Source organism: Natator depressus, chromosome 2 (genome assembly GCF_965152275.1).
Source record: "Natator depressus isolate rNatDep1 chromosome 2, rNatDep2.hap1, whole genome shotgun sequence".
Classification (NCBI taxonomy): domain Eukaryota; kingdom Metazoa; phylum Chordata; order Testudines; family Cheloniidae; genus Natator; species Natator depressus.
The window spans coordinates 44,426,059-44,439,285 of record NC_134235.1 but is presented as its reverse complement, the minus strand read 5'-3'; the positions used below and the strand labels follow the sequence as shown (position 1 = coordinate 44,439,285).

At 44.9% G+C, this 13,227-nt stretch overlaps 1 protein-coding gene across 1 annotated transcript in view; it reads left to right on the top strand.

The window, feature by feature from the left end:
- SLC26A7 (solute carrier family 26 member 7) overlaps window positions 1-13,227 on the top strand; it is a 158,258-nt gene that overhangs the window by 100,948 nt on the left and 44,083 nt on the right. Inside the window, exons 11-12 of the mRNA XM_074944113.1 lie at window positions 7,279-7,356; window positions 8,842-8,937. Coding sequence (XP_074800214.1) covers window positions 7,279-7,356; window positions 8,842-8,937 — 174 coding nt within the window. The remainder of the gene's footprint in view (window positions 1-7,278; window positions 7,357-8,841; window positions 8,938-13,227) is intronic.

Below are 13,227 nucleotides of genomic sequence, written 5' to 3'. Positions count from 1 at the left end.
CTGAATAATTTAAACAATAAACATCTTTAAAAAGCATTAATATTCAAAGAAAGTTCTAACGCTGTTTATTGAATGTTTCAAGTAATGGAGTCTGACAACATATAGTGCTTCACCATCCTTGTGCAGCATCATTTTCCATTATCCACCCAGATCCATTGTATCCATGCTTCAGACCCACAGTTCACTGTAGAATTCATTTTAGTTCCTGCATATAAGAACTTAAGAACGGCCATTCTGGGTCAGACCAATGGTGCATCTAGCCCAGTATCTTGTCTTCCCACATTGGCCAATGCCAGGTGCTTCAGAGGGAATGAACAGAACAGGTAATCATCAAGTGATCCATCCCCTGTCGCCCATTCCCAGCTTCTGGTTACCATCCCTGCCCATCCTGGCTAATAGTCATTGATGGACCTATCCTCCATGAATGTATCTAGTTTTTTTTAACCTTGTTATAGTCTTGACCTTCACAACATCCTCTGGCAAGGAGTTCCACAGACTGACTGTGTGTTGTGTGAAAAAAATGCTTCCTTTGTGTGTTTTAAACCTGCTACCTATTAATTTCATTTGGTGACCCCTAGTTTTTGTGTTATGAGAAAGAGTTATGATTTTATAGACCTCGATCATATCCTCCCTTAGTCGTCTCTTTTCCAAGATGAAAAGTCCCAGTCTTATTAATCTCTCCTCATACAGAAACCGTTCCATACCCCTAATCCTTTTTGTTGCCCTTTTCTGAACCTTTTCCAATTCCAATATATCTTTTTTGGGATGGGGCGACCACATCTGCACACAGTATTCAAGATGTGGGTGTACTATGGATTTATATAGAAGTCAATATGATATTTTCTGTCCTATTATCGATCCCTTTCTTAATGATTCCCAACATTCTGTTTGCTTTTTTGACTGCCGCTGCACATTGAGTGGATGTTTTCAGAGAACTCTCCACAATGACTCCAAGATCTCTTTCTTGAGTGGTAACAACTGATTTAGAGCCCATCATTTTATATGTATAGTTGGGATTATGTTTTCCAATGTGCATTTATCAGCATTGAATTTCATCTGCCATTTTGTTGCCCAGTCACCCAGTTTTGTGAGATCCCTTTGTAACTCTTTGCAGTCTGCTACACTATCTTGTGTAGTTTTGTATCATCTGCAAATTTTGCCACTTCATTGTTTACTCCTTTTCACAGATCATTTATGAATGTTGACTAGTACTGGTCCCAGTACAGCCCTTAGGGGACCCCACTATTTACCTCTCTCCATTCTGAAAACTGACCATTTATTTCAATCCTCTGTTTCCTATTCTTTAATCAGTTACTGATACATGTGAGGACCTTCCCTCTTATCCAGCCATCTTCTAGGAAGTTGTAGAGGCCTGTATGGTTGAAGGGAAGTATAAAGAGAATGAAATCATGATGTTTCCCATGGACTTGATTGGTTACGACTCCTTTGTGTTTGTCTGGTGGCATAACGATGGCAAAATCCATCTGTAAGTCACCTGCAGAGAGTTCCCTGGCATAGGGGAACTACCTGCTGGCACACCTCTGCCCTGGCAAGCCCTACTCCTCCCGCACAGGGTAGGAACAGCGAACTGGAGCTTTGCTTCGCTCTGTCAGAGGCATAACTTAAAAGTACCAAGGAGCCAGAGGCGCCGACTTTTCAAAGTGCTGGAGTGCTCGACCCCTGGCTCTGACCCAGGCCTCGCCCCCACTCCACCCCTTCTCTGAGGCTCCGCCCCCTTTGCCTCGTCCCACCCAGTTCTGCTCCCTCCCCTGAGCATGCCGTGTCCTCACTCCTCCTCCTTCTCTCCCAGCCTCCTGCACATCGCAAAACACCTGTTCGCGGCGGGTGGGAGGCATGAGGAGAAAGGCAGAGGCGCTGATCCATGAGGCCCGCCAGCAGGTGGGAGGCGCTGGGGGTGGGTTGGCAGTGAGCTAATAGGGGGGCTGCAGGTGGGTGGTCCACACCCACCATTTTTTTCCCATGGGTGCTCCATTCCAAGCAGATGTGTGTGCGCCGCGTGCACGTCAGCTGAAAGATTTTTCCCCTAGCCGCGTCCTTAGGGTCAGCCTAGGCGCCCCCTGGAGTGGTGCCTTCATGGCACTCAATATCGGGCCCCGCTGACCCCTCCTCAGTTCCTTCTTACCGCCTGTGATGGCTAGCTGGAACTTTGCTCACTCTTACAGCAAGCGCCTTAGTAGTGTCTTTCTTCTTACTGTACATAGTTCAATAGTTATTCTCTAGAGTTATACTTTTTCATATAGTTAGTAGTGATTTGTTAGATAGTTCGTTTCACCTTCAGTGGTATGCCCGGGTCTCCTGGATTTAAACTCTGTGAGTCCTGTGGAAAGTTTATGCCCAAGAGTGATCCTCACTCGTCTTGCCGGGGGTGCCTTGGTGAGACTCACCCAAAGGACAAGTGCCGCATTTGCAAGGGTTTCCGCACAAGAACCCATAAGGACAGAGAGCAGAGACTAAAACTCCTGCTCATGGAGGCGGCTCTGAGACCGCAATCCGACTTGGGACCCAACGACGCAGCATCGAGCACGTCCTCTTCGGTGTGCAGCGCTCCGGTGCCAAGAGCGCGCAAAACGGGCCCGGATAAAGATTCTAAAGCCCACCGGCATCGCCACTACTCGGGCCATAGGGCGTCGGCCTCAGTTTGGCACCATTCTCCATCTCCGGTGCCGGTAAAGAAGAAGAGGCCGGTGAGGGACCGATCACCGCCCTTGAAACCTAAGGGGCCAGCGCTGTCCGCGAGTGGCTCGGGACAGACCACCTCCGCCTCGCTTCCGCCCAGGGTTTCGTCGACTCCTGCCCCGGCCGGGGTCCAGTCGAGTCCGGAAGATCTGTTCGACAGGAGGCCTGCAACTTCGTATAGCCAACCAGCAGTCCATAGTAAGCTGCTATGGGCATAACACCTGCTCATCTATGGCTAAGTTTACAGAACTTCTGCCCGAAGAAGCTCGGGGGGACTTCTCTGCGCTCGTGGAGGAGGGGAAACTGGTCTCCCAAGCGTCTTTGCAAGCGGCCTTGGATGCAGTGGATGCGGCCTCCCACACTTTGGCCACAGGGGTAGTTATGAGGAGAGGCTCCTAGCTACAGGTCTCTGGTCTTCTCCACAAGGTCCAGCAGACCATTCAAGACCTTCCCTTCGAGGGTGTAGCTCTCTTCTCCAAGAAGATGGATAAGAGACTTCACAGCTTGAAGGACTTGAGGGCTAACCTTCTTTCGCTGGGGCTTCACACGCCTGCTACCCAGCGCAGATATTTTAGGCCTCAACCTGCCCCTCGTCCTTACCAACCCCAAAACTGCCAGGATGACCACGTAGGCAGAACAGGAGCACTCGGAGGAGGCAATGCCCTCCCTCTGGACAAAGCTCGGGCCAGCCCAGAGCCCCACCGGGCTCTAGACCACCCTTTTGAGGGTACGGTCGAGGACAGCTTGCCAGTACGACCTTTGGATCCTTCCCATCTTACTTTCTCATCCCGTCTATCCCGTTTCTACCGTGCCTGGTCTCGAATTACTTCAGACTGATGGGTGCTCTGCACGGTAGGGAGGGGATATTCCATCCAATTCTGTACCCTCCCCACGATGTCGGCAAGAAACTGACTAAAGCTGCTGGGACACATCGCCTCCTGCACATACGTGGTGCAGCATGCCAGGCTCAGGCTGCGCCCACTCCAGTCTTGACTGGCATCGGTGTACCGACCAGTCAGAGATGCGTTGGACAGGATCGTAACCCTGTCCCGCCTGGTACTGGACTCCCTCCTATGGTGGCTAGACCCTCAAATGGTTTGCGCAGGGGTGCCTTTTGCCTGCCCTCACTCACCTTGGTGTCAGATGCCTCAGATCTGGGTTGGGGGGCTCACCTAGGGGACTTCAAGACCCAAGGCCTCTGGTCTCCAGTGGACCTCGCTCTTCACATCAATGTCAAAGAGCTGAGGGCAGTGTGTCTGGCATGCTACACTTTCAAAACGCACCTAATGGGCAGATGTGTTTCAATCCTCATGGACAACACCTCGGCAATGTTTTATATCAACAAACGGGGGTGCACGCTCCTCTCCCCTGTGCCGAGAGGCCCTTGCGCGTTGGGACTTCTGCATAAAGCACTCGATCCACCTGCAGGCTTCATACCTCCCAGGGGTGCGAAACACGCTGGTGGACAGCCTCAGCCGGACCTTCAATGGCCATGAGTGGTCCCTTCGGCCAGACGCAGTGAGCGCAATCTTCCGGTTCTGGGGCTATCCCCAGGTAGACCTGTTCGCCACTCCGGGCAACAGGAAATGTCAGACATTTTGTTCCCTCGGGAGCCACGCCTCGGGGTCCATCAGGGACACCTTCCTTCTCTCATGGGAGGGCTGCCTGCTATATGCTTTCCCACCCATCCCCCTAGTCCACAGGGTGCTCCTCAAGATCCGCAGGGACCGGGCCCAAGTCATACTAATAGCGCCGGCGTGGCCGCATCAGCACTGGTTCACCTCGCTCCTGGAAATGTCTATAGTGGCCCAACTCACCTTACTGCTGGTCCCCGACCTGATCACACAGGACCAGGGCCGACTCCGGCACCCGAATCCGGAGTCGCTCCACCTTACGGCCTGGATGCTCCATGGCTAAGTGCCGCAGAGCTGTCTTGTTTGGACCAGGTCAGACAAGTCCTCCTGGGTAGTAGAAAGCCCTCCACCAGGGCTACTTACCTGGCCAAGTGAAAAAGGTTTTCCATCTGGGCGGAGCAGCGTAGTCAGTCGCCACTCCTCACCTCCATACCGTTTATACTGGACTACGTCCTTCACCTAAAGCATCAAGACTTATCCTGGTCATCAATAAGGGTCCACTTGGCCGCTATCTCTGCCTTCCATCCGGGCTCAGATGGTCTCTTGGTCTTTGCAAACCCTATGGCCAGTTGTTTTCTCAAGGGTTTGGACAGGCTCTTCCCACACACGAGTCAGCCTGTCCCTCCCTGGGACCTCAATTTAGTCCTCTCCAGGCTTACAGGCGTGCCATTTGTACCCCTGGCCACCTGCTCCCTGTTATATCTCTCATTCAAGGTCGCGTTCCTCGTGGCAATTGCCTCGGCTCGACGGGTTTCGGCGCTCAGGGCCCTCATGTCTGAGCCCCCTTACACAGTTTTCATAAGGATAAGGTCCAGCTCAGGCCTTATCCGGCTTTTCTCCCGAAGGTCGTCTCCCATTTTCACATGACCCAGGACATCTTCCGCCCAGTGTTTTATCCCAAGCCACACTCCTCCGATAGGGAGTGCAGGCTGCACTCGCTGGACGTGCGTAGGGCCTTAGCCTTCTCCATAGAGAGAACTAAGTCGCAGACAGAATGAAGGGCCTTCCGGTATCCTCTCAACGCATAATGTCATGGATAACGTCCTGCATTAGGGAGTGCTATACCCTGGCAAAGGAGCCCGCTCCGCAGATAACCGCTCACTCTGCCAGGGCCCAGGCCTCCTCTGCAGCATTCCTGGCACAAGTCCCTATTCAGGAAATTTGCAGGGCAGCCACGTGGTCCTCGATACATACATTTACGTCGCACTATGCAATTACACAACAGTCCAGGGATGATGCGGCTTTTGGGCGAGCCGTTCTCTTTTCTGTGGATAACTCCGACCCCACCTCCTGAGCTCTAGTTTGTGAATCACCTGCTTGGAATAGACATGAACAATCACTTGAAGAAGAAAAGACGGTTACTCACTTTCTCGTAACAGTTGTTCTTCGAGATGTGTTGTTCATTCCATTCCAATACCCACCCTCCTACCCCTCTGTCGGAATAGTCAGCAAGAAGGAACTGAGGGGGTGGAGGGGTCGGCGGGGCCCGACATTGGGTGCCGTGAAGGCGCCACTCCAGGGGGCGCCCAGGCCGACCCTACGGACACTGCTAGGGGGAAAATCTTCCGGTTGGCGTTCATGCGGCGCACACACACCTGCTTAGAATGGACATGAACAACACATCTCGAAGAACAACAGTTACAAGAAAGTGAGTAACTGTTTTTTTCTTGGTCCATATAGGTGGAGTGGAAAGCACAGGCTTGTCACAAACAACTGTTGATGACAACAAGCAGAGCAGAGGCAGGGGGTGTTCTGAATGCATAGAAGTCAGTGGACTTGGTCGTATGTCATGAGAGAGATACAAGGAGCCCCACAAGGACTAGTACCAGCCCTATTTGAATCTATAGTGGACTTCATGTTTTCCAAGAACCTCTACTTGGACTTAGTAGGATCCTGAGCATTTTCCTCTTCATGATACCTTAATCTAGCAACTGCAGGAAATGAGACCTGGATCCCAGGCTTCATAAATATTCCCTCAAGTGATACTGGCATCTGTCTTTTACCTCTCTTTTCCCTGACATTTTATTTTTGGTGAAATCATCTCTTAAAGTGTACCCTGATAACTCTATTAAAAACACACACTATCATTATCATAATAAAGCAAGCAGGCATATATTTATCACCAAAACCTGGAGAGGATTTGATTGAGATCTAGAGTACATTTTGAGGTTTTATTCCTACTGTTAAAATATTCCTACTGTTAAAACAGGATTATTTTGTTTTGTAATTTTCCACCAGATTAACAGTATGTGATAATACATGCATTTATCTAGATTCATGTTTCCTGCATAAACTATTAACTTTCTGATATTGGGGATTATGATTTACTGATGCATCAACCAAAGGTAAAATACTTCAATGATAATACAGGAATCTTTGTTGATACCTGATCGTACAAGGGAAATGTTTTCTCCTAATAAAAGAAGAAAAGAGCTCCTCCTATTCAAAAAACAACTAACAGATCTAGACTTCTTCAAATATCACTGTTGCATTGTTCAGTGTAGGGATAAACTTTTGTGAAACGACACAATATGAAGGGCATGTTACTATAAATACAAGTACAGAATGGGCATACATTACTGCAGATCTTGTGAAATTACTGCACACACATGCACCATTTCAGTAGCTGATTTTACAGGTCATGTAGTGGTTTGTGCCTATGTATCTGACATCAAGACCAAGCCCATTGTTGATATGTGATCCAGATATTCGTGCGTTTAGTGGCTAGAGGAAATCCACCAGAGGTGAAAATTTAAATTATCCACACATGGTTCCAATCCACAGATTTGATAGCCAAAATCTCTAGCCTGTCTCCTTTATCTTTTGTGTTTATAATGTTCTGTTATTTTGACCATTTCTGACAAACCCAGCGTATTCAACTGACTTTCAATTGGCTATAAATATTGAATAACATTATTGTGCTTTCCCTGTGTTTGTTTGTTTTTAGGTGGCTTGCCTTATATCTTGTATTTTGATACTTGTGGTGATCTATGCAATAGGACCAATGCTATACTGGCTGCCCATGGTACAGTACTTGTTTTTATTTTTTAGAAGTTTCATTGCACATTTCCAAACAACATATACATGTCTTTCATAGAAGATGGTTCTCCTTTTGAAATGAATACATAGCTCCCATAAACACTAGTGTTAATGGCACAATAGAAAGAGGAGAATACACCTCTGAAAGTCTTAAAATACCTAGATTACCCCCAAATTCCTTTGTGTTGGGAAATATTTTCTTTTAACTTAATTTTGATCTGTCATCGGTCTAAATATATGGGGCCAGATTCTAGCTCACGTAAATTGGCATAGCTCCACTGAAGTCAAAGTAGTTGCACAAGTTTACTGCAGCACAGAATGTTTGTGAAATTTGTCCCACACTGAAGCTAGTAGCCAGTGATCTAACCTTTATTACAGAAAGTTATGAACTGTTCTTGTTTTGCTGTACAAGGAATTATGGATAAATAACTCAGTCTCTTCTGCACTGAGAGGTGGATAGTCCAAATAGAGTTTACCATGTAAAATATCTAGCCATAAACATTGTAAATTAACACCAAATCATTACTAGAGAAAGGCCAAAGCCACTAAAATTCACATCCAAACTTCTCCAAAGTTTGAGGGTGTTCATATTGGGTATTTGGGGTCAGCCATGTCTTACTTTTACTGTGTTTTATTGTTGATATAGTGCCATAGGTGTGCAAGGTGCTTTCCACATATGGGGTCCAGACCTGAGATAGATTACAGTCTAATTACATAATTTGCATTCTGAGCCACTGGATAAGGGATGCACCATCTGGCTTTGTTTTAATCCTTTCCTGGTTTCCTTTATGTGTGTGTAGCTTGTATTTTAACCTTTGCCTGTTTTCCTGTTTGTGGTGGTTTTCTTTTAGCATTTTGCTATTTTCCTTTTTTATTTAACTCTATCGTATTACCCTTATTTTGAATCTTTCTTATTCCCCCTTTCCTACCTCTGTATTTTGAGTCTATCCCTTCCTATTCCTGTTTTGATTCAGTCCTCCTCCTTCCTGCTCTGAGGCCCATAAATTAAAAAGACTAATGCAGGGTTGGCCTGGTATCTCTACTCTGCCTGCTAAGTCTCTGGATTCTCCACTCCAGGAGACCCTTCTGCAGAAGGTGGTGAGGAGTGGGATTGCTGCTTAATAGGGCAGGAATCATATCAGTGCCTGGAAGTTACTAGCTCCTTTGCTCCGGAGACCCTCACCAGACAGCAATAGAATGTGGGCCTGCTGCTACTAAGGCAGATGGGCCTGGTATTTCTCTTCAGAAGTTCCTGTCTTCTTCAGTCCAGGGCCTCTCCTATATGGTCTGTTAAGGTGAGGAGAGTGGGTCTGGTGCCTGTGCCCTTGATATCTGTACTCATTACATTTTTGAAACATTTTCCTTGGTATTTCTAGGATTAAGTTATAATATCAGGTACTAATTTGGGAAAAATGCCAATGTTGCTACCTAGCAATTCCCTAATAGCCTTTTCCCTTTTCTTCTTTTTCAGTGTGTTCTAGCAAGTATCATTGTTGTAGGTCTAAAGGGAATGCTAATGCAGTTCCGTGATTTAAAAAAATATTGGAATGTGGATAAAATAGATTGGGTAAGTGAAATGTAACCTAAGGATGTTTTCCAGACGGAGGCTTAAACACATGCTTGCTAAACAAAACCTTAATACTGCTTTAGGCTGAGAACAGATATGCCAGTGCAAGCCAGTTTTTTATATACTGCCAGCTTATTTTCTCAATCACAAAATAGCAGCATTTGACATTTTAATTCCCTTTATAAGAAACAGGAATGGAATTTTGGCAAATTATTAAGGATAAAGCATAATTTAAGATGAAAAAAGTTTATGCAGTCAGACCTGGTTAATCAGAATGGATTTAGAATGTCCAATTTTGTATGTATACAAATCCCTAGGTTAGCTAGTCAGCACAGTTTTGCTGGTATGGAAGTGTAAAAAAATCTGGTATTCCACCCTGGTACGTGGAATGAAAACTATACAGGACATATAGAAATAAAAGTACAAAAGATGTGGAAATAGATATTGTGTGCTTGATAGATAATAGATAATAGATATTGTGTGCTTGATAGATAATAGATAATGATGTTGCATAGATCTTAATCCAGATGAAAATAGTATTAGATATGGTAGATGCTTTCCCGTTTGCAGAGTAAAACAGATTTTGTTTGGTTAAAATAAAAGACTCCATAGAAAGGAATGTGAAATGGAGCTAGGGTGACCAGATGTCCCTATTTTATAGGGACAGATATTTGGGGCTTTTTCTTATATAGGTGCCTATTACTCCCCACTCCGTCTCGATTTTTCACACTTGCTGTATGGTCACCCTAAATGGAGCAGATTGGTGAAACAAAAAGTAATGTAGAGTCATACTCTAATAGAAATCAGAACAGGACACTAGTATTCACAGCAAAGAATCCCTATCAAATATTCAGAGCAGATATGGCTGACATCCAATCAACTGGTGGTGGTGGTGGTGATTTGTTGAGTGTTGGTCTGATTATCACATGTTTCAGGAGGGCCAGTAGATTTCCCTTTCTGAGGGAGACATTGTATATCTTTGCCCGGCAGTGGAACTGCAGTTCCTTACAAGGCTCTATGTTATAGCTATTGGTTTGGATATCTCTTGAAACGTTTCAAAAGTCTGTTTGTGATCACTGTATGTAATTCTGTTAAAGAGTGTTAATGGTTGCATCCTTCTGTTCTGTTTATGGGAGGCCATCTTAGATTCTTCTGGTCTCTTCGGGGAAATAGGATCTCAGGTGGCAGGAGCTGTTCACAGGAGTTGCATTAAAAGTCTGGACTGATAACTTTTAGGGACAGTTCAGCTGGGTGATAATTTTCAGACTAACGGAGGAGGAGGATCGCTGGGTCTCATCCACAGGTGTGGCTTAGTCTTTTATGAATTCTGTGTGCTGCAAGTGGTAAAGTTCTGGGCCTGTGTTGTGCGACCTACATTCTAGTCTTGTTGCGGTTCAATGACAAGACATCACAAAGCTTTAAGCAAGCAAGCAAGCTGGTCTGCCAACGGGCTTCTGCCTGTCAGCTTTCCACCTTCCCCTTTATTCTTTCTCTCCCCCCACGCATTACATTCTCCAACAGATAAAAGGAATACACTGGCTTTAACATTCTTATTTACCAATTTCTATCTACCGCATTCCTTGCTCTCGGTCCTTGAGCCCAGTCCTGGGAGGCTTCCCACGGTTCATGTCATCTGGGCGAGATTCCAAGGTTCATGCCCTTGAGAGGAGCTGTGTGTGCACAGCTCCTACACAACACTCCGGGTGTGCCCTGAATGTTGCCAAGCGCATGAACCCTGTATGAATCTGACATAGTCTGTCCTTTATATACTTGATACTGGTTGCCAGAGATCCCAAGTGATCTGTGTGGATGATGTGGAGAGAGGTTGTATTTCTGGACAAGTAAATTGATGTCAATCGGTAGGAGACTATATAACTATTCCATCAGCACGTTATTCTAATGACTAGATGGTGTTTTCGACCAGGATATTCTGGAAGCTCACCTGTCTCATAATCTTTCAGAGGCAGATTAGCCTGGTTGATTCTTTTTACCTTGTGGCAAGGTTAGAAATCTTTGACATCTGTTTAGATGAAAGAAGAAAAGGAGGACTTGTGGCACCTTAGAGACTAACAAATTTATTTGAGCATAAGTTTTCGTGAGCTACAGCTCACTTAAAGCTTATGCTCAAATAAATTTGTTAGTCTCTAAGGTGCCACAAGTCCTCCTTTTCTTTTTGCAGATACAGTCTAACACGGCTGCTACTCTGAAACCTGTTTAGATGAAGTGAAGGTCAGACAAGGCTACGAGCATGGTTATTACATCCAGGTTATCTATCACTAATGTTAAGATAAAATCAAGAGTGTATTCAGCTGTGAATATGCCTGGAATGTGTCTTGGAGAATCTCAAGCTTACCATTGTGGACATGAGGTCCTGAGCCATTGGGATGTGGGTGTTGTCAGCACACGTGTTGAAGTCTCCTAGGAGAATAATTTAGGTTATTCCAGTGCCAGGACTTGTCAGTAGTTCTGTTAGCTCCTAAAGGAACCAAGAAGGCTTGTGTATGGAACAGTATAATTTCCATGCTGATTCTATCTCTGGATTCTTGTTTGTTGAATATATTAGAACAATAATTCATCTTTGGCTAGCTGTATCATCACCTCTGTTCAGTCTTTAAAATGAAATGGTAAAGAATATTGCTCTAGATAGCATAATTCAAATTGAAAGATTGTCTTCTTTTGTAAATGGAAGTGCTGAGCTTATATAATAGAATTGTTTGAGGAGACCCACCAAGACCAAGTAATATGAGTGACTACAGTTAGTGCTGATTTTGGAATGTATTGGATCCCAGCAGCAATTGACAGTATATTGGAAATGAAAACAGTCTATTGCCTAGGTTTTTAAGTGTTTTGAAGATAGGAACTGTACTAAAAACATTTAGAAATAATTAGCAACTGTCCTTTTGGAATGGATGTGAATAAAGAGCATTTAAAAGGGTGTGTTTCATGTAACATAGAAGTCAAGATTGTTATGCTCATTGGTTTGTCAAATGCAGTATCTGGAAATAGAATATTAGATATTATGTCAAATTATTATCTTTCTTTTTCATAAAAAGGGGAACAAATTGGACCCTGGGGAATTATAGACAGGTCAGACTAACTTTGTTACCTGGAAAGATACTAGAATAAATGACTAAACAATCAGTTTGTAAGTACCTAGAAGATAATAGGTTTATAAGAGATAGCCAGCATGGATTTGTCAAAAACAAATCATGCCAAACCAACCTTATTTTCTTCTTTGACAGTGTTACTGGGATAGTGGATAAGGGGAAAGCAGTAGACATGATCTATCTTGATTTTAGTAAGGCTTTTGATACTGTCCCACGTGACATTCTCATAAGTAAACTAGGGAAATGTGGTCTAGATGAAGTTACTGTAACATAGGTGCACACCTGGTTGAAAGACTGTACTCAAAGAGTAGCTATCAATGGTTCACTGTCAAACTAGGAGAATGTATCTAGTGGGAACCCACAGGAGTCAGTCCTGGGTCCAGTACTATTCAATATTTTCATTAATGACTTGGATAATGGGGTGAAGCATATGCTTATAACATTTGCAAATAACACCAAGCTGGGAGAGGTTACAGCACTTCAGAGGACACGATCATAATTCAAAACAACCTTGATAAATTCGATGATTAGTCCGAAATCAACAAGATGAAATTTAATAAAGACAAGTGCAAAGTATTTCGCTGATGAAGGAAAAACAAATGCACAACTGAAAAATGGGGAATAACTGGCTAGGTGTAGAACCACTGAAAAGGACTTGGGGAAGTGGATCACAAATTGGATACGAATCAATAGTGTCATGCAGTTGTGAAAAAGGCTAATATCATTCTGGTGTGTATTAATAAGAGTGTTGTGTGTAAAACACGAGAGGTAATTGACCCCCTCTACTTAGCACTGGTGAGACCCCAGTTGGAATACTATGTCAAGTTCTGGGCTCCACACTTCAGGAAAGATGGGAACAAAGTGGAGAGAGTCCAGAGGAAAGCAACAAAGATGACAGAAGGTTTAGAAAACCTGACTAATAAGGAAAGGTGAAAAAAACTGGGCATGCTTAGACTTGAGAAAAGAAGGCTGAGGGGGGTTCTTGAAACAAATTAAGGGCTCTTGAGGATCAATTGTTCTTCCTGTCCACTGAAGGTAGGAGAAGTAGTAATGGCTTTATAATCTGTAGCAGCCCACCAGTCACAGGGAGGAAAGGAAAGGGGGATTCCCTCTTCTGGCCTTCAAACATCCCCCCACAACCTCTCCAAGCTCATCATCAGAAGCAAGCTTCCTCCCCGTAGAC